At 39.2% G+C, this 21,288-nt stretch overlaps 3 protein-coding genes across 4 annotated transcripts; 2 read left to right on the top strand and 1 right to left on the bottom strand.

Moving 5' to 3' along the window:
* The first annotated feature begins 204 nt into the window (after positions 1 to 204).
* On the top strand, positions 205 to 8,241 carry si:dkey-21a6.5 (laminin subunit gamma-2). Its single transcript, XM_044167142.1, has 9 exons — positions 205 to 407; positions 2,225 to 2,398; positions 2,631 to 2,769; positions 2,881 to 2,969; positions 3,270 to 3,333; positions 4,389 to 4,477; positions 4,604 to 4,716; positions 4,817 to 4,973; positions 7,457 to 8,241. Exons 1-9 carry the CDS (start codon positions 359 to 361, stop codon positions 7,612 to 7,614), a joined length of 1,032 nt encoding a protein of 343 aa, XP_044023077.1. The 5' UTR covers positions 205 to 358; the 3' UTR covers positions 7,615 to 8,241.
* Positions 8,242 to 9,094: 853 nt separating this feature from the next.
* On the top strand, positions 9,095 to 11,299 carry mrpl35 (mitochondrial ribosomal protein L35). Its single transcript, XM_044166500.1, has 4 exons — positions 9,095 to 9,255; positions 9,492 to 9,657; positions 10,800 to 10,944; positions 11,040 to 11,299. The coding sequence occupies exons 1-4, from the start codon at positions 9,225 to 9,227 to the stop codon at positions 11,226 to 11,228; spliced, it is 531 nt and encodes a 176-aa protein (XP_044022435.1). The 5' UTR covers positions 9,095 to 9,224; the 3' UTR covers positions 11,229 to 11,299.
* A 75-nt stretch (positions 11,300 to 11,374) lies between these two features.
* reep1 (receptor accessory protein 1) lies at positions 11,375 to 20,298 on the bottom strand. Of its 2 annotated transcripts, XM_044166496.1 has the most exons (8): positions 19,859 to 20,298; positions 18,250 to 18,322; positions 18,047 to 18,123; positions 17,704 to 17,824; positions 17,145 to 17,258; positions 16,706 to 16,868; positions 14,812 to 15,074; positions 11,375 to 13,616 (listed from the first exon to the last, which is right to left on the bottom strand). In XM_044166496.1, the coding sequence occupies exons 1-8, from the start codon at positions 20,134 to 20,136 to the stop codon at positions 13,545 to 13,547; spliced, it is 1,161 nt and encodes a 386-aa protein (XP_044022431.1). In that variant the 5' UTR covers positions 20,137 to 20,298; the 3' UTR covers positions 11,375 to 13,544. The 2 variants fall into 2 exon arrangements, with proteins under 2 accessions (XP_044022431.1, XP_044022433.1); XM_044166498.1 differs by lacking the exon at positions 14,812 to 15,074 and having other exon boundaries at positions 19,859 to 20,013.
* Positions 20,299 to 21,288: the final 990 nt, after the last annotated feature.

Raw genomic sequence — 21,288 nt, 5'->3', positions numbered from 1 at the left:
AGGCTCCCTGTTGAGTCCCACAGACACTACAGGAGTACAGGGAAACCATCTATGTAGAATATACTGTACAATTCATTTGATTTGAACCATACAAGAAGCAGTGGCGCCCCTGCTGGCTCTTCTGTGTAACAACAAGAGAGCCACCTGAATCAGCGGCCCATTTTCCTCAGTTTTTTTCTCTAAAGTAAAATCACATGATGTGTGTTTTGTCATATGACACTGATGTGCGAACTGATCCCACTGCGGGCGAGCTTCACTGACGTCCTCTGAGAAAAACAAAGGCTACTCGACCACTTGTCGGGGATGAGATGCTGTAGCCCGACATTATTTGGTGATAGTACTCGATAATATCTGGAGGATGGACTGCCGGGGAGTTCTGCCTGCGATATGCGCCGCTTATTTCATAGGTAAGTTTAGACACTTCTAGCGAAGCAGCTGCTGTAATGCTACCACACACTAGGGAGGGCACTATTGTTCTGCAACAGAGATATCATTGAGATATCATAGATCACATGAAATACCATAATGTTAATTCACCACTTAAAATCACAGTTCAAAGTGGAATAGCCTATTATAGCTCAATTTTAAGCTTATTATAGATGTTGTGGAATAAACAATGTGTAAAAACACTACAAATGGAATAATCATTAACGCAATGACAAAACAAATTCGAGCTCTGTATGACAAATGCTTTCTAAAATTCAAGTTCATGAGTTGGGAAGTTTTATGATTAAAATCTTACTTTGTTTGCACCCAGACTTCATAACAAACTGTCATGAAAAATTTCAGTAAAATCAACGTGCTGACTTATTGTGTTTAATCTACAGTGGAATTAATACTACTGATCTTATTTTATGATGATGATAGCATCTTGCTGTGGTATCACTATAATCTCTCTTCAGGCACTTACAATTTAGATCACATTTGAATCTGACCCTTCCACACTTTCAGGATTTCAGCTTATCTTTCTGCCATTTCAACAGAAGCTCCTGTCTAAAAGTTTGAGAGAGAAATTTTGCCAACCCAGAGGAGACTGAACTAGAGAAATCACATGACCCCCTTTCTGAATAATTGAATTTCATGAGGAGGATGGCTCATATTCAAGAAAGCACTTAAGCGCATGGCTAATGTGATTACTACCACAATATGGGCTCTGTCTTGCTTTTACCTGTTGCCCCCCTCTCAGTGGATAGATAATGTTGAATGGTATTGTGGAGTGATTTAAGATATCACAATAACACAGCTGTCGTTGAATGAAGACGTTCTCCTCTTTTCTATGAGGTAATACGCAGGCAGCCGCCCATGGCTGCCACCCACCTGCAACACTTTTTGTTCTGTTTTTCATACCTTGCTTGTGTTCCCGAGGTTGGATCCACGTTCAGTACATGTCTGAGAAGGAGGGAGATAAATTTACGGTGACCACTACCATAAATGCCTGAAAATATAAATGGGGGTGTAAATGCAATTTCTACACTAACACTAGAGTATCCAAGACTAAATTAGCCATCACCATCACCACAACAGAGGAAGATCTACTTTGGTGATATGTATTATGTTTAGTGTGTGAAAACGAGCAAAAACAACACAAAAAGAGATCATAGTTATCATTTGTAATATGGTTGCAAATGTATTTGTTACAAAAAGAAAAAAGAGTCAAGAACAATTGAGGACTAAAATGTGGTTATGTGAGTGGTTTTGTAAAGGTGGAATGATGGGAAGGGGGGCCCCCAAAGCAAATAACCTTAGGCCCCAAAAAGGTTTAGGCTAGCCCCTTTAATCGTGTTTAATATGTGGCTTTTTTTTTTGCTTCAACTATTGTATTAAATATTTTGGATTAGACAACAAACTCCAAAAACCACAGAGAGATTTGCATGATCTTTGCAACAGGTCAGCTGCTGGTCAAACCAACAATTCTCCTCCTTATTAACTTAATTATAAGCAATAAATGCCTGTATCGGATAGTTGACAGTAGAGAGATGCCAGCAAATGAGGAGAGAAGAGAGAGAGATGGAGAACAACATGCAACAAAGGTCCCGGGCTGCATTCAAACCCTGGACGTTGAAAGTCATGTTTAGGCCTTTAGGGCTACCAGTACAACCCCAATCATTTTTTTTTTATTCATTAACAATTTTAGGCCAATGAAATTGTTGAGTTTGCATTGCAGCCCTGTATCAGTCCACTACCAGAAGTCAGATTTGAAACATCCAGTGTCCTTCTCTTCCAGGCATGGTGCTGAGCCAGACCACACTCACTCCTGCTGTGATGAACACGACTCTCATCGAGAATGTGACCAGTCTGACTCCAACTCCCATGATTATCAGCAGCACAACCCCAGGCTGCTTTGCATTCAACACTTCTACTTGTGAGCCCTGTGCACCAGGATCACAATACGACAACAGTGAGTCAATGACCATGTCATCTGACATGAAGCAACCATTTTACTCTTTTTTTTTGTGTGTGATGGTGGATCACAGAAGCATTTGAATGTTTTAGGATCTTAACTCATTCTTGTTTATCAGATACGTGTCCTGCCTCTACTAAAGATAACCTCTAAGATTTAATACTGCAGTGATTAAAACTGTAAGAACAGACAATAAAGTCAAAGTTAATGATTCTTTATCCCTGCCGAGACACCCTGCTGTGTGCATGCTGTTCTGCCCCCGGGCTGTGTCTATTTCCTGGAGCCTGCCTGCCATGCACTAGAGGTTTCTATCAGCCACTAGCTGGACAGCAGCAGTGTCTGCCCTGCAACCGTGGCTTCTACACAAAGTAAGGACACAGATTGTGCCAACAAATTCAATTTTTTTTTTCTAATGGTATTGGCTACTCTACTGTCTACGTCACTGGTCAATTTCTTGTGTATTTTACACTACGGTACAGTTTCACTGGAAGTCCATTATGTCACCCCTGCCCTCCTGGATCCTTCAACAATAACACTGGTGGAGACAGTTGTACAAGTTGTTCACCAGGTGTGTTTATTTAGCTGTAGACTAAAACTCATAGTACTGTTGTAAATCAGTGACTAGTGATATGCTTTCAGACAAAAACAGCAATATGCTCGTAGTCACAAATCAGACTTATATATTTAAAATGTCTTTACCAGATCAATTATAAAGCAATGTTATCCTGGAACTGAATACATTATCTACCTATAAAGATGTATGATTACTAATTTACATGCAATGATCTCAATGCAGTTTCATATTATCTTAACTTGAGAGAAAACATGAATCACATGTGTTGAGTTATTTTCTGTATGCTGCTTTCAGGTTTCTTTTCATCGCAGCAGAGTTCCACTTCATGTTCACCCTGCGCACAAGGAAGTTTTTGCAAGTAAGTTGCACTTGAATGTCACCGGGTTTCTGTTACTATTTCTGTTGTTGTTTGTAACTAGGACCCAGAAACTATAACTATCTCTGTGTTTGGAAAATCACTTATCTAACAACCAGATCGAACATCACATGTTTCCATCCCATGGTTCTGTTTGCCAGCACAGATGCACCCACACACACACACACCCACACACACACACACAAGGCCAGTTACACAGTCGCTGCTTTGATTAATCAGTAGAAGGTATGAAAATTGAAGTGGCATGTATGATGTCCCAGCAGATATGAATGGGGCTTATAGAACATGGAATTGGAAATATAAGATGGTGTGTGGATTCAGGTGCAAGAGACCATCATCAATCCCTAGATTTTTTTGTCGGCTATCCAGGTATGAGATATGGTTACAGCAGGCTAAGGGCTGCAAGGTCTCCGAGGGGGATCATAAGGATTCCCAGGCTAGATAGGATATTTGTAGTCCCTCCAGCGTGTTCTCTCGCAGTCTGCCCAGGGCTCTCCTCCCAGCTGATGTACCCAGAAGACCTCCACAGGGAGACATTTCTGAGGCATCTTGAGCAAAACAAAGGAGGAGGAGTGAAAGGACAACACTTACTCTGAGCTCCTTCCACATATCTGAGCCCACACACCCTGTAAAGGAAACTGATTTTTGCATCTTCTAAATGGGATCTCAAAGATCATGACCATAGGTGGGGGTTGGAAGGAAGATCCATTGGTAGACAAATAACTTCTCCTTTAGGCTCAGCCCTTCACCGTGACAGTCTGGTAACTTCTTTGACGCCAACCAAAAACCCTTGATTTAAATCCTAATTTGGCAGTGAAACATTGACATTGTTTTTAGAAGATAACGATGTTGTTTGTCAAAGCTGTGTATTATTATTCAAACCTTTGCTTAACCTGTGAAATGACAGACCTAAACCAAACCATTGCTCATATGTCTGTTAGTGCTGTGAAACCAAGCTGCAACAACAGCTTTAAACTAAATCAGCTTTGGTGGTTACTTGTGGCTGCCATGAAACTCATAGTCTTTCTCTCTGACAGCTCCTCTGGTTGTCCCCGGTGCCAGATGTGTCCTGGGGGAACAGAAGCTTTACAGACTGCTGCTAAAGACTGCACACCATGTCGGCCAGGTAATTCACATCATGCTAACTTAATGCATCAGGGCCCTAATAAGTAATGTTTATGATTACTGCAGCGCATAATAGAAAAAAGGGGAAGCATGAGTATCCATCCAGGTGATATCTGGTTTTGAACAGGCATGCACAAGGCTCCCCATCAGACTATGTGTCAAATCTGTGGCAGTGGCTTCTTCCAGATCCACTGGGGCCAGGAAGGTTGTGATGTCTGCCCAGAGAATCACTACTGCCCCGTGAGTACTGCACCTCCCACACTCTGTCTAACATGAGAAAATGAAGCTGTTAGAAAAATGTCTTGCGTATGTTTGGTGATAGAGCATGTTGTTCTCCCAGAGTCCAGACGTGAACCCCATTCAGTGTCCCAGCGATGCATTTTGTCCGGAGGGCAGTTTGGCTCCAGGCTACTGCATGGAGACTTTCTTCCGCAAAGCGGGGGACACTTGTGAATTGGCTCCTGTCACTATTGCTCTTTTAGTTATTGGAGGAGGGGGTAAGTAATGATGCTCGAAGACATATAGAAGACAAATAATTCTTTGTTTTTAGTGCTAATGAAAAAATATTCGAATACAATCTTGTTTTTACTCATAATTCTTTAAAAGATATTACTGTATTCGTTATCCAGTATATTTTTCTGATATTTCAGAGTTTTTTTTTGTAATGCATCTTTACTTAACACCATGTTAAAGGAATTGGACTTACAGTTATGCTTTTCAAACTGAATGCCTTTAATGTTCAAAGCTTCAAGCTGGAATGTCCCACATTTATATAATCTGATTATACGCAAAACAATTTCTTTAATGTAAGTATTAATAGCTGGTGTTTGATACATTAATTATAGTCATAGCTCCTTTGGATAATATTAGGCACGCCTGTGTTCTGTAGCTTAACGGGACAGAGCTTGTTTTTTCTTGACTTAGCAATGGTCGACTGAAAAGGACAGGGTTACTCTTTCATACAGACAGAATTGTTTTCTTCTTTTATTGTTGAAATGTATAGTTTGTCTTTTATTGGAATTTATTTGTTTATAACTTTATGTATTTAAATTGATAATACAGTTCTGGAAAAAATTAAGAGACCACTGCAAAATTATCAGTTTCTCTGGTTTTACTATTTATAGGTATGTGTTTGGGTAAAATTAACATTTTTGTTTTATTCTATAAACTACTGACAACATTTTTCCCAAATTCCAAATACAAATATTGTAATTTAATGCATTTATTTGCCGAAAGCAACAACTGGTCAAAATAACAAAAAAGATGCAGTGTTGTCAGACCTCGAATAATGGAAAGAAAATAAGTTCATATTCATTTTTAAACAAAATGTTTTAACTTAGGAAGAGTTCAGAAATCAATATTTGGTGGAATAACCCTGATTTTGAATCACAGCTTTCATGCGTCTTGGCATGCTCTCCACCAGTCTTTCACATTGATGTTGGGTGACTTTATGCCACTCCTGACCATCTATCTTCCTCTTGATCACATTCCAGAGGTTTTCAATGGGGTTCAGGTCTGGAGATTGGGCTGGCCATGACAGGGTCTTAATCTGGTGGTTCTCCATCCACACCTTGATTGACCTGGCTGTGTGGCATGGAGCATTGTCCTGCTGTTAAAAACAGTCCTCAGAGTTGGGGAACATTGTCAGGGCAGAAGGAAGCAAGTTTTCTTCCAGGACAACCTTGTACGTGGTTTGATTCATGCGTCCTTCACAAAGACAAATCTGCCCGATTCTAGCCTTGCTGAAGCACCCCCAGATCATCACCGGTCCTCCAACAAATTTCACAGTGGGTGCGAGACACTATGGCTTGTAGGCCTCTCCAGGCCTCCGTCTAACCATTAGACGACCAGGTGTTGGACAAAGCTGAAAATTGGACTCATCAGAGAAGATGACCTTACTCCAGTCCTCTACAGTCCAATCCTTATGGTCTCTTGCAAACCTCAGCCTAGCTCTTCTTTGCTTCTCATTGATGAAGGGCTTTTTTCTAGCATTGCACGACTTCAGCCCTGCCCCTAGGAGCCTGTTTCGAACCGTCCTCGCCGTGCACTTCACCCCAGCTGCCTTTTGCCATTCTTTTTGTAGGTCACTTGATGTCATCCTACGGTTGTTGAGTGACATTCGAATGAGTTGGCGGTCATTCCGGTCAGTGGAGAGTCGTTTTCGCCCTCTGCCGGTCTGTAGCTTTGTTGTCCCCAATGTCTGCTGCTTGACCTTGTTCTTATGAACCGCCGTCTTTGAAATTTTAAGGATGGAGGCAACCCGACGCTCACTGTATCCCTCTGCCAGTAAAGCCAGAATTGAACCCTTCTTTTCCTCACTCAAAACTTTCCTTTTCAACTTTTTTGGCATGGTCAATAGTTATTTTTTGATTCCAATTACTTTTGAGGTACTACTAGCACTGTTTTTGCCATCCAGCTGGTCCCACTGCAAGAGGATAGTGATGACCACAGAAGTGTTTTTTTTATACTTTTCCTTTATTAAATAAGATTTGGTTCAGGTGATCACCTAATCAGCACCTCGTTCAGTAGAATGAGGTGTGCCTGTGTTGGAATTCATCAGACATTGGAATGGAATGGCTTCCATACTTGTAGAGATGCTGATTTAAGAAAAAATTGCAGTGGTGTCTTAATTTTTTCCAGAGCTGTATGCATTTCTCACTGCAAATGTCATATATCAACTAAGTATTGATCTGGGAATGTAGGTTATGCCCATGATATATGACGATATATGATGTTTATTTTCAGAGAGACTGCTTATCCAATGACTCCTTTGGTCATTTGGCCTCAGTAACACTTTTCTATTTGCACACTGGAAACAGATAATTCTTTTGCCTTGACACTGAGACCACATCATGCACGAACAGGACATAATGAAATAAAGTATCACATATCAATGCATTCATTGTGCATGTATAATAAGCTCTACTATAGCTGGTCATTTCCTGTAACATCCTCTGGTGTTTTTCCTCTCTCCCTTCAGTGGCCCTACTGTTCATCATTTTAATGGTACTACGTCAACGGAGAGACACTGGTGGAGAGCTGACTGTAGCCCGAGCTCCATTATTAGGCAAAGAGCGACCTCAAGGTCGATACTATGCTATCCCCTGTGATGCAGAACCTGTATATGCTGGCTGGTGAACCAAAGGACCTCAGCTTAGTGTTCCTACAGTAAGTGCTTGGTAGGACAAAATCAACTTAAGTCTTATCTCCATAAGATAAGACTTGAGTACCAACTAAAGACAAAAGAACTGATAAAAGAAGACTGATGGTAGAATCCTGGACTGGTGCCTTAAGAGTATCCACCAGCTTTTTTTATGTGGTACATTTTAATATATTGTTGAGAAACAGAAGTTGACTCTTGTGTATTCTTGTAGTTTGACACTGTTACAGTTGTTGCACTCAGAGATGAACACTTTCCTTTCGTAAGCTAGTATATTGGATTATGAGAGGTATGCTGGAACGGTGAAAACGACCTCGACTGGGTGGGAACCTCTCTCTCTTATGAAAAGCACTTTTTTTACAGAGGTAATTGATTTACTTTGCACTCGTGTTGGTAGACTTGTGGATGCCTCCATTAACTCTTGCAGTTCCACAGTTATAGAGAGGTTTAAATTGTGTGGTACCTTGTGTTTTTTAATGCATTTGATTATGGTACATTGTGTTGTCTGTAGTTTCATTGATACCTTTGCTTAATGTTTTTCATCTGCTTTTTTAAGGTTATATGTGTACGTTTTAAATGAAAATAAATAAAAATGATTAACTTGAGCCTCATTTCTTACTCTTTTGCATTCATTTGAATTGTATTGCAAACTTAAGTTGAAATGGTTTTAAAAATCTATATAACATATGAGCAATATAAGTTGTTATTGCCCTCACTTAATGTTGGATGGCAAGTTGTTACTGTGCAATGTCAGATTTGTAGACCAAACTCTTTAATGGGACACTATTGTATGCCATGACAATTTATATTCAGTGGATACAGCAAGGTTTACCAGACTAAAGAAAAGAGAGAAGTCAGTCTAACAAGACTGTGGCTAGGTCCCACAGCACTGAACAATTCTTTCCACATTATGTAAACGTCCAACAGGAGACTGTGACAAATGGCAGATCTCAGAATTGGATAAACTAGTTTACAGACTGTGACAATCATGGAGTAGAGCAACAGATAGAGCAGAATGCTGCATACAAGACTGTGAGTGAAAGTAATACTGCACACAGAAAGTTGATACTGGAGTACATAACAGAATTTCTGGTTTTAGGATTGTCTGTGTTAATCTATTTGTTATCAGGACTTTTTTTTTTTGCTATTACCAGATAGTAGTGGTGGAAGAGGTACTTCCCAGGTCCTTTACTTAAGTAAAAACAACAATGTAGAAATACTCCATTACAATTACAATTACATTAAAATACTGATTATCCTTCTCAGAGTGTTATATTATTGTATATATGTTTTATTTGTGGATTGTTATTAGTGATGTATTAACATGTAAGAATCATCTTGCAGCTGGTAGAGGTGGAGTTGATTTTTTCTGCTCATATACTGCTGGGTAGTTTATTATAGGCCTATAACAATGAATCAAATTTCAAAGCCCATGTTTTTAAAAAACGTTGGAAATGCGTACAGAGATACAGGTCCAGTGATAGTTGCTAGGTGGCGGTAATGCACTGGTTAGTATTGACGTTGGATGCGATAAAATGAAATTTGCCCAAACAGGCCTCCGTACTTTCGCCAGCATTCGGGGGAAAACATGGCGGTCGCCTTGGCAAGGAGGGTGTCCGGTGTGTACCTTCAATTTGATATTCATACTTTTGAATTTCACTCTCCTCATTCCGTAAATGTTTAGTATTGTATCCATGTTTTAATGTACTTAACTGTTGGAGCAATTGTGCGTCCGTGTATTTTGTAGCACCGATAGTACGCAACGTCGGCACATTAGCTAACTAGCAACAGTGCTAGGTTTTCTCTTTACTGTGACTCCTCTCGTTTGTTTTCATATTGTCCTTGTGTCTGACAGGGCTGCTGAGGCCGCTGTCTGTCTCTCTGTGTGCCAAGACACCACAGTTCTGTCAGTTCTCCAGCCTCATCCAGTCTCCGCCTCTCTACAGCTCCGCCGCAGCCGCTGTCCGCGCTCCTCTGCGGGCTGCAGTGTGTCAGACACCCCGGTACAATATCCTACAACGGTAAAAGACCAGAAGGAACTCGCATGCTGATATTCAGACTATTGTCAGGTGGATACTAATAACAATAGTTAGTGTAACTACCTGATAGTAAGCTGAATATCAACACATATGTCTCCCTTTTAATCTCTGTTTATCGTGTCAGGGAGGGACCACGAATTACACTATGGCCAAAAGTATGTTAACACCCGTGTCTGAGGCCGTTGTGGAAAGAGTTTGGGGGAGGCCCTCTCCTGTTTCAACATGACAATGCCCCCGTGCGCAAAGCAAAGTTGATGAAGAATGGGTTTCATTGTTTCATTGTGTATAAGAACTCAACTGGCCTGCACAGAGCCCTTACCTCAACCCCATGCAACGCCTTCGGGATAGATGCTAATGTTCTTGTGGCTGAATTGGAGCAAGTCTTTGTAGCCCGGTTCGAAAATATTGTGGAAAACCTTCCCAGAAGAGTGGATACTATTACAGCATCAGATTAATGCCCAGTTTTGGAATGAGAAGATCATCAAACTTGTATTTGTGTCCACATACAGTACATTTGGCCATGTAATGTAGATTTGCATCAGGCATCAGAACCCATTTGAGTGTTCCCAATAAACACTGTGTGAAATCTTGCACTGAAGGGAAAGGTAACATAAGAGATACATTGGATCAGCATTTGAGGAGAAAATGTCAGTAACATTTAACTGTTTACTACTACTGAACGTCTTTATTTGCTGACAAATACAGTCCCACAGTTATCCCCTATAGCCCTCTCAAGTACCCCTTCATGTTTTTGGAAATCAGAATTAGGTGTAGGGTTAGAATTGTTGTAGTTAAAATCAGTGTTGGGATCTGTAGAGGTGCAACAAAAAGTGATACTTTATTCAATATCTATTTCTTGTCACTTGAAAACTAGTTTATTGTGATGGTTGAATAAGTAAGTTAAGCACCACAAACAAAATTCAATTCACCACTTCTTTATCTGGAGTGGAGTGAGAAATCTGAGACGGATTTATCTAAACCTGACCAAATAAAACTAAAACCATCTGCATTAGCTAGTGATACTTATGTGTTTAGTTGATAAAATGTTTTGTAATTTGAGTGAATTGAACCTTCTTTAAATAAAAATTGTTGTGCCCTTTCTCTACTTCTCCGCATTGTCGCAGGGTATCAGCACTTATTCCCAGTATGACTCAGCAACCAAGCAGAAGTCTGACATACTACAGCGTGAAGAAGGGGAAGAGGAAGACTGTAAAATCTGTGACAGAAAGGTTCATGAGGCTGCATTGTGGCCTTTGGATCAGACGCAAGGTACAAGTCTTTTACTGTTAACTGCAAAAATTACTGATTTTTTTTTTTTTTTTACACCTTAAAAACAAATCTGACTTGTTTTCGGATGTAAACAGGCTGGATACAAGAAGAAACTGTGGAAGAAGAATCCTGTCAGACGAAAGCGCCTGAGGGAGCATGTATTCTGTAACAAAACACAGAGCAAGCTTTTGGATAAAATGACAACCTCTTTTTGGAAAAGGAGGAACTGGTTTGTTAATGATCCATACCTGAAGTACCACGATCGGGTCAACCTCAAACTGTAATTGGCTGATCCATGTAGTGACATCTTGTTTTCTGTTTGAATATAATGTAATAAAGTTATATATGTAATTAAGTTATATGTCTTAAATGATCATTTTCTTTTAAATGCTGTTAAGATAACAAGACAAAAAAAACAATGACACAGTCAGAGTTTTGCTTCATATTTAATGACTGTAAATCGATTTAAAACAGAAATATTTAACCTAGTAGAACAATAAATTGATGGCCATAAACCACCATATCATCACTTCGCTGCTTTTTGTTTTTTACTTCACAATCAAGTTGAAATTTAAGTAATTTGACATTCTGGCCTGCCAGAACAAAATTTCTTAGGCTAACTTAGTAAAGTGGTGTCTCTTCATGAATAAAATCAGTGGCTAATTGATCAGTAAATAAGACATGTTATTCATATATATGTATAGCCAACATGTATGTATGTATGTATGTATAGTCATAACATGTCCTATTCTTTCTACAAAGCAACCAAAAATGACAAAATTAATTGTTTACCAGCAATGTGTCTGAAGAGGCCAACAGCTTCACACAAAATCAATTTTCAAAGAAATGATCATGCAATGATGAGTTTCAGTCTGCGCACAAGGATACAAATCTGGTACTGAGCAACATGTTTTTTTCTCCGTTTTACTTTGCATGAAGTTTAATAGAAGGAAATCACCTTCAACACTAACACTGATACTAACACTGAAACACAATCTGATTTTTTCACCATTTATCCATAAAGAGGACATTTCATGTGCATAACAAGTGTATCTACAACATCAGAGTGAATGACGTGTAAACAGAACAGTTGTACCTGAGAAGCTTTTGATTCAAACTTCAAATCACTGTAAATGATACAGATACAATGATGAAAATTATAAATCTACTGCGCAGTCCACCCATCAACAACTGACACTGTGAAACTTTGTGTAAAATGTTGCTATAATTCAGGCTCAGTGAATAAAGCACAGGATGAAAACATACAGTGTATCACCACGCAATATTAAGTTGAATGTAAGTTTGTAAACCAATAAAGTCACTCTAATGAATTCCTAAAAAATAAAAGAAGCAGGTAGAAGATCTGTGAGTGTCGTTAACAGCAGAGCGTTACACAGTGATTTCAAACATGGAAGAAGAACCATGTTTATATACAATAAATATTTACTCATATCCTATTTCTGCTACAGCTGGAAGTGACATATTCCTAATTGGCCTTTAATAGCCAAATAAATTGTCAATTAAATGACAAAACATGCGTACTAACTGAACAGTAGATTGTCATAAACAGTCTGCTCCACTGAGAAAACCTCTTGTAGTAGTGACTTCATTTATGTGTGATCTATTATTTGTTACACAAGTAACTATTTCTTAACCACAGAAATAATAAGCAATAATGATAAAGTTATTGGTGACAATATCCTTGTACTAATTTATTATGATTATTGTTGTATGTGATTTTTGGCCATTTCAGAGTATCAAGGGCAGTACTTGTATATTCTAAACATAGTGCAAATGATTGTTTAATGAGAACATAGTTGTATTAGAAATATATCATGTGTGGAGACATTTTATATTTATATGTGTCTGCTATGTCTTTCTTTAAGGCTTTAATAGAGAGGTAAATAACAGAATATCATCTGCCACTGCTGTCTGACTTTTCATTACTACAAAGGTAGGTTTTCTTATCTCAGAATATGTTTTTGGGTGACTGATTTGTCAATACCTTGATGTGATAATTAATCAGATTCAGAGATCAGATGTTTCTCCACAACAGATTGAATGAGGGTAAAAAGAGACATGCGTTTTCTTTTGATCCTTGGCTTTTAACACATCGTCTCTAACAGTGACCATGTTACTCTCAATGCCAGCTGTAGTATTTAGTGACAGTACATTCTGTTTAATAAACAGCGGACTAATGACTGGGAAGACACACATGCAATTGCCTAACCTGATATATAAAAACAATCAAATCAAAGAGATGAAGTACTCACAAACTGTACATAAATACATATTCAATAACCCACAAACTCAAAATGTCTATCAGCATGGAGCCCATTCATTCATTTGTTCTATCTCAATGTCTCAAACCTCTTTTTTTAAATCATGAGCCACAAGCTATATATATATATATATATATATATATATATATATATATATACACACACATATATATGTATATAGATAGATAGAGGGGTCATTATAGGTCACTTTGGTAATACCTTATTCCAAAGCAAGGCTGCTTCAGTCATGTAACTTTTGGCCATTCAGTATTTTCACTTCTTGCAGCAAAGGCAGCTGGAGTAGTCTTTAGGACAGTTTCACATGGCTTCATTGTTTGAAGAAAGAGCACTCCTGGATCTTGTGAAAGGCCTTAAGACTCTAAGAGGAGGCTAGAAGGGAGGACAGATGAGGATAAAAGCAAAGAGGGAGATGGAGTTTAGTAGCTGAAATGAGTTGCAAAGTATTTAAAGGATACGGCTGGTGGTATCTTGTATTTTTCTTATCGTTAACAAATCCCAAGTTAAGACCAAAACTAACAATGTGTTAGTCTGTCTCTCAATACTACAGACCCTGTCTGTGAATGGGCTTTGGACTGTACCGAACCCATTGGTTTCTACTGACCACATAAATCTGTAAAAGAAGGTCACAAATTTTTTGTTTCATTTTTAAAAAGGAGTCAGTCATATCCTAAAATAGCACGGCACCATAGTTTTTGGAAATACTGCTAAAGAAGGAGTAACTAGTGTATTTGTTGGGGACTATTTCCAGATGCGGTTTAAAACACATTTGGTCCTCTATTAAGTATTTATAGCAGCAGGATACTGTATCTGGTATTGACTTAAATAAACTACAGTGCCCATGTTCATCGTAATGAAGGAACATGTCACCCCGTGCCAACGGTGCGGCACATTAATGTGTTTTTAGTAGTTTTTGCACAATAACAGACATCTGTGGCACACAGGAATACGCTATATCAGGCTTCGGCTACACAGGCAATACTTGTTTGTAGGATCAATTCATTGTTGGTTTAGTTTTTTTTCATGGGATTTGTTGACAATAAGAAAAATATAGAATATATAATAACAGTGTTGCCTCGTTTAGTTCATCACCAGCATCACCATGCCAAACAAACGGATATTAGATGTTGAAACGTATTAATGAATAATCATTTGTTTCCAGAGATTGATAATGCAGAATAATTTCCATGAACATTACATCAAAAGTAGAAGTTATTATCAGGGTGAAATACATTGGAAGGCAATCCATATGTCAACCATGTTTGGACTTTTCCCATGCCACATTTCCAAACAAGTGAGCCAGTGCAATCATACAAGAGCTAGATCACACATTCATTTGAACTAAACAATAATTCCACTAAAGTTAATACATAATTCAGCTTAATCAGTGCGGAAATCCGATTAGCAGCCAAACTCTCCACAGTTGCAGAAGAAGAAGTACTGAACCATGATGATTTATTTAGCTTCACAGCAGTGGAAATTAGTGAATGGGTGAGTAAATCACCACTCTCAAGGGGCAGTTAGAATCAGGCAGCAGCTGAGCAGCCATGTTGACGAGGCGGTATACCTCAGGAGCCTTCCTCTTAATCAGCCTGAGCTGTGGAGAGCTTGATGCTGCCTGCACCCGTTTCCCCACCTCCTCAGGCTGCTCTGGAACTGGAGGAGTAGGAGGTGGAGAGGGTGTGGGAGGTGGGGAGGACTGGGGTGTCAGTGAGGGCGTAATGGGTGTGGACTCAGATTCAGAAGATGAAATGGTCTGGGACAGCAACCCCTTGGAGTCCCATTGGTCCAACCCCAACATTTCATACTCATTCATGTCAAAGTCCTGTCCTGTACCGTGAAAAAAGGTCGGTGGAAGGGATGAACAACATGCAAATCCTGTCTCTGTTCTATTGAATTGAAAGGCAAATACTTTTTGTGTAACTGCTGTAGAGCGCCATATGATTTTGGTCAGTGGGGATTATGAAACGTCATATCATAATGTATTATCATTCTGCAGACCACAGAGTAGAGGCCAAATAGGAAGTTATGATAAACAAACCAATTTGTTGCAGCACAAATAAGCCTGTTCTTATTAAGTCTCCTATCTTCTTCTTTTTAGTATATGCAGAATTATGTCCACTCAGGCCAATTTTTATGTCATGTAATGCAATGACAGCAGAAAGCCAAGACATATATTTGACAACATTGTTCAAATGGAGTTGTAAAATGCCACATTAGGCTTAAAGGACAATTTTGGTGGTATCATATATTTTATATTGTCAACAAATCTCTTGAAAAGACCAAAACCAACAATGAATTGATCCTGATAGCTTTGCTGTGCGATAGACCTCCATTGTTGTCCAAAAACTATAAAAAAACACATCAGTGAGCCGCGCAGTTGCACTGAGTGACATTCATTCACCTTCATTACCATGAACATGGGCACTGCAGTTTATTTTGAGTCAGCTCCACATACACCATCCTGCTGCCATAAATAACAAAGCCATCCCCAACAAATGCACTGTTTACTCCTGTTTTAGTAATGTTTCCTACAAAACTACAGTTCCCAGCTGTTGTTAGGAAATTACTGAGCATTCTTAAAAATTAAATACTGTATATTTGTCACCGGCTCTTAAAGATTTGTGTCTTCAGTAGGAACCAGTGGGCTTGGGGTGGACAGCCACAGACACGGTGTGGAAGTCAGGAGGTATTTAGAGACGGACTAAAACATGGTTAGTTTGGTCTGTTAATGGGATTTGTTGACAATAAGAAAAATATAGAATAACGCCAGACTTATCCTTCAAGTGAGAACCGATAATTGAATGTAGTAAGAACATGACAGCAGTTATATTAACAATATACTCAAATATTAACAGAAGTAATCTAAATTCCTTGTTTGATTAAAAAGGTTAGCTGTGCCTTAACTGTACAGATATTTCAGTCCATTGTAAAGAGTTGTGTCTAAATGTACAAATCTACAAAGGAATAATTATCATCTGAAATATATATATATATATGACACCCTATCCAGATTAAAACAAACAATCCACATGATGTTAAACTAGGAACAAATCTCCCCCAGCTACATGTGAGTTTTATCACAGGATGGTTAGCCTGGCAGCCCTGTGAGGCCTGACCTGCCCCAAACAGGAAGGCAGGACTGAGGTTAGGGGGCCACTCAGGAAAGCAGACGTACGAAACAATATCTGACAGCTTAAACAACCTTGAACAGGAAGACAGAAATCTACATTATAATCTGTTTTACACAAATAAACCCGGCCCTGCTATTGCATTATAATGGCTCCATCATATCTAATGTTCTCGGTGAACAGGCAGTATGTTATTTTTTTATCAACATGCAAAACTGATAGATTCACAACAAGAGTTTTAACATGCCTCTATAACACTATTAGCTTGCTGGATATAGTCAGTATCTATAGTGGCTTTCACTTTTCGGTGCCAGAGTAATGTCTACTCACCCTTGTTGTAGCTCTCAGACTTGCTGCGCATCATAGTTCTGGTCCGATGCTGTGCTGCTGCAGGCTGCGTAGTGCCAGGGCCAGTGTTAACGGGTTCAGATTGACAGGAAGACAGATCCTGCATGCTGAAACTCCTCAGTCTGTCTGACAGGACCCCTTGGCTCTAGAAAAGGTAACACTGGGTATTAATTTTAGTGTCAGGAGCAATGTGTGACAGTTGGAGCGTGGATCATCTTTAGGGGCATAAATAATTTGATACAAACATTACAATAGACTACTGGATCTTCTACTTGAAAAACGAACATTAAAAGCTTTATTCAAGAAGACTACTTCATTATGTGAATAGCAAACAACGTAACAGGCGTGATACCCTTATCTACAATGACCCTTTACTGTACCCCCAGGTCAGTACAAAACAAATATCCAGAGTCTGCATTACCTTTGTTGCAGCCATGACTGCAGCTGTGGCTGCAACATTCAGCCCTTTTCTCCCAAAATGCACCAGTGTGTCATAGCTTTTGTCCTTCGCTTGGCCAATATAGTCATCAATGTCCTGAAACAAGACAAACAACAAAAAAACCCACATAAACATAGTGTCGCTCATTTGTCATTGTCAAACTCATTTTATGCCCTGTGTTGAGAGGTGTTTCTTATATTTCCTTATTGCATCTTGATTTAATCCTGTGTCTGTTATTGTCTTCACCAAACTCACTTAAGTGTTTTCTGAGTCAGACAGAGGAAGAAGGAAAGGAGAAATGGAGGAACACCATGACATTTCCTGTCTCTTGTCCTACAAACACATCTTTAACAGCTAAAGTAGAAAAGTGAATTGGCACTAAGGCACTTCTGTTCTCTAGAAGGCTGCGAAGCTGGAATTCAATTAGTCACAAAACCATGCGGACTAACTTAGAGCCTACACTTAATATTTTCACCCAAGCCTTTCCTTGAACTGCACTAGTGGAAATAAAAGGAAGATCCAACAAAGGAAGGGTTTTCACCTTTTCTTTTGAGGAAAGCGTTGGATGAACAAACTTCCTGTATAGCACACTGGAGCCTTTAGTGTAAGGGGACAGCAGCCACACCACAAAGGCTATCTTCAGTTCATAGTAGAAAGGAAGCCTGCAATGAAGACACAAAATAATGGAGCCATAATGAAAAACATGCTTTATATGTCAGTGACAAAATTTGTTATGTGTATATATATATATATATATATATATATATATATATATATATATATATATATATATATATATATAAACACAACAACAGTCAAGAGGTAAACTATTTTCCATCAAAGAGCTGTATAATCATAAACAATAAATATCTGAGGTCACTTACCAACAGAGAAACATATCTGTAAATACTTCCACAGAGGTGAATAGGGCAAATATTATCCAGTACATCATCCATTTCACCTAAAATGTAACAGAACCATGAAAAACAGATAAAATAGCTATACATAACACCTTGTAGAATCATATGTATGATGGTGACACTGCCTGATATCATTTCATAACTAAAAATACAAATGATATACTCACATATTCTTTCACATCTTTTGACTTCACAGCTTTATAAGATGAGTATGCAGGATACAGTGTACCAAAGACAAGTCTAAAAGACAGAAAATGTGCCCATCAACTCCAAACCAAAACTTTTTATGTTTCAAATGTGCATGAATAACATATAAAATCAAGACATTCAAATGTAATAAATCATGATTATGGATAATACATTATGGATATGGATATACTAAGCAGAGATTTCAAATTATGTTCTTGAAAAATACCTGGGCTAAAATGTCAATGTCTTCAAAAATCCATGTAAAGCTTCTCTAATTTTGCCACATTGGAAATAGTGTTTTTGTTTCAATGTATACATTAATACAATCCATTTTTGGTAAAACAGCCTTTCCCTTCCAGAAATAAAACTATTAAATCAACCATGTGTAAAGTTAGATTTCGCCCTGGATGATTTGACTAAACACTAAACGCTAAACCTCCAGACACGGGGTAAAATTAGCTCCCATGTGTTTTCTTCCTTTTCTTTAAAATTTCCATTCATGTGCAGACACCTGTGCTGCTGGTGTCCGGACAGCAGGGCCCTGTTGAAGTGCTACAGCCAGGCAACAGCTGACATGCGACCCGATCAAATTACTGACCCACATCATGTTGCACCTCTCCGGCTTACTGGCCAACTAACTGTGCATTAACAGAGTGTTGAAACACAAGGACACTAAAAATAAATCATCTGTGGGGCACGCAACTAAACCTTTCTGTTGGAGACTGGACCCAAAATGACCCACATAACCAGGTTGTGACTAGCCAGGGCGGAAACAGTCCCATCTATGCAACAAGATCTTGTAATCTAAATTTAATTGCCTCACTATTTTGAGGTAGGGCCTGCTGTTGGTATACTCCACACGGTCTGCAATGGCGCTGATTCATATTTTGTGCAGGTAAAAATAGCCATAACTTACTGTTATAAATGTCGTCCTAGTGTTATTCCTAGCTATAAAGGAAATATACCGGGATATATGCATAGGCCTACATGTCTTATTACATTACTCTTGCATTGTATCCTGAGAAGGCTGACCCATCCCTTTTGTTTTGTTTTTTCCAATATGGGACATCAGCAGAGATTATATAGCTCCACTCTCAGACCGCTCCTGTTCAGTCACCTCGCCACTCAGTGACATTTAGCCAGTGAAAGACGCCTCTGGTTCCTGGATCTGACTCATAAAATCATTTCATGGATGATAATAGACCATTCAGTCAATCACGTCACCTCTTTGTCTGTAAGGAAAAAAAAGCCACTTGATAAACACAAAGAGTGCCAGGCTACTGAGCGCTGCAAGCCTGTTCAATAAAATACAGGCCTTGCTCAGCATTCCTGCTGAAATGGCCATGGAAAAGTACAGTCCTGAGGAATGAGGACTGTTTTTCAGTCAAAAAATGATTAGACCGACATCTGCTCTGCTGACACACTGACGTCTAATTCTGATGGATTATTAGACAAATTACTGGGGATTGTAAAGCGCGTCGCTCCTGCAGCGACGAGCGGCTCCAACACCCGCAATAACCAGGAACCGCAATTTATTATTATCCTATGACAGAGGAGCATGTGGAAAGAAATAATAAAATGACTTACACCACAAGTCTAGAGATGATCCAGGAGACCATTGCGCTGGAGAGGCGACAGGACGCGCTGTCTGCGGGGAGGAGTTTCCTCCAGATGACAGGCGCGTCCAGGCGGCAGCGTCTATGGTCTGGACGCACACAGGCAGCAACGTGATGCAGATAAACAGTGAGCGGACTATAACTCTTATCCATAGATGGCAGTGTTGCATTGCACAGATAAACAGCATGCCTGGTGGGTAAAGATGTGTCCTTCCTGGCTAAAAGTGTGTTTACATGTGATATTAGCATTTCCTCATCCAGGTGGCTTGGAGGCAAATATTTTCTGCTGGGTCCCTTTTGAAAACCTCCCCCTCTTTCCCTTTGCAGAGTATGTAACCTGGGGCCCCGAAGTTCACCATTAATTAAGCACAGTGCACCAGCAGACTATATATGGCAGCCTTATTATTTGCCCAGAGATCCAGAAACTAACCAGTACCCCAAGATGAAATTATACCTGGACCCAGGTTTTCTGTGTGTCAGTCAATTTGTGGTCATTTTGATTAAACACAACGTTATTTAGAAATGTGCACCATGTGAGTATGGCTGCAACTAACAGTTTCATTATCGATAAACCTGCTGCTTATTTTCTAGATTAATTGTTTTGTCTATAGTAGAAGTACAGCTCTAAAAACTAATGTTGACGCTGGACCAATGTTCAAGACAGGACCTCAATATTACAGTAGCTAATAATGTAGGATCACCTTAGTTGATCTTGTACTTTAAAGAAACTACAAGTTAATTACATGTTCATACCTTTGTCACTTGATGTCACTGGATAAATAAATTGCATCTGAGCCTTATACCACTTAATGTGTTTGAACTAAATGTACAAGATGAATTCACTTTAACAGCTGAGTTTAGTCTCCACTTATTCTTTGAGTATTGGGGAAACTACCAACTAGAGGATGTCTACAGAAATCTGGATACAAATGTAAAGGAGAGAGATTTTGCCTGGGCCTGAGATTTCTCGATCTCTGGTCACCAAACTTGAGAACACCTGCTCCATTTGAGCTGCAGTGCCTTTGCTTTGTCCAGCCTCTGGCCTACATACTGAAGCCAGAGAACAGAGGCAAGGTTTTGTTACAGTACAGCAAAGGCTGCTGAGGGAGGACTGTAGCTGGTAGAAATCTAATCCTTTTGTCCATTTTTAAGCCAGGGTTTGGCTTCAAAACATGGGTACCCAAAAAGCACTGCCAAAAAGCTTTACGTTTCTACACAGCAACATGTAAATCTACTCCCATCATCACAGGTTTAATATAAAACTGCCAGAAATGTATTATTTGACAGTTTGAGTCATACCCCCAGCACCTGATTTTTGGTAAATTGCGGTCCTTGAACTGCAGAATGATGAAAAGCAGCACTCCCAGTCATTTAACTCTTTACTGTTAAAACAGTTTGGTC

Source organism: Siniperca chuatsi, linkage group LG15, assembly GCF_020085105.1.
Source record: "Siniperca chuatsi isolate FFG_IHB_CAS linkage group LG15, ASM2008510v1, whole genome shotgun sequence".
Lineage (NCBI taxonomy): Eukaryota > Metazoa > Chordata > Actinopteri > Centrarchiformes > Sinipercidae > Siniperca > Siniperca chuatsi.
Note: the sequence above shows the minus strand (reverse complement) of the source record. Positions and strands in the feature narration are given on the sequence as shown.

Excerpts from the sequence above, each read along its gene's own strand:
- si:dkey-21a6.5 (XM_044167142.1), top strand. The coding sequence starts at position 359 with ATGGACTGCCGGGGAGTTCTGCCTGCGATATGCGCCGCTTATTTCATA. Across the intron at positions 3,334-4,388 it reads GCACAAGGAAGTTTTTGCAA|CTCCTCTGGTTGTCCCCGGT; the intron begins GTAAGTTGCACT and ends TCTCTCTGACAG. Across the intron at positions 4,974-7,456 it reads TTTAGTTATTGGAGGAGGGG|TGGCCCTACTGTTCATCATT; the intron begins GTAAGTAATGAT and ends CTCTCCCTTCAG.
- mrpl35 (XM_044166500.1), top strand. The coding sequence starts at position 9,225 with ATGGCGGTCGCCTTGGCAAGGAGGGTGTCCG. Across the intron at positions 9,256-9,491 it reads CTTGGCAAGGAGGGTGTCCG|GGCTGCTGAGGCCGCTGTCT; the intron begins GTGTGTACCTTC and ends TGTGTCTGACAG. Across the intron at positions 10,945-11,039 it reads GCCTTTGGATCAGACGCAAG|GCTGGATACAAGAAGAAACT; the intron begins GTACAAGTCTTT and ends GGATGTAAACAG.
- reep1 (XM_044166496.1), bottom strand. The coding sequence starts at position 20,136 with ATGCTAATATCACATGTAAACACACTTTTAGCCAGGAAGGACACATCT. Across the intron at positions 18,124-18,249 it reads CAAAAGATGTGAAAGAATAT|GTGAAATGGATGATGTACTG; the intron begins GTGAGTATATCA and ends GTTACATTTTAG. Across the intron at positions 17,259-17,703 it reads CGCTTTCCTCAAAAGAAAAG|GACATTGATGACTATATTGG; the intron begins GTGAAAACCCTT and ends GTCTTGTTTCAG.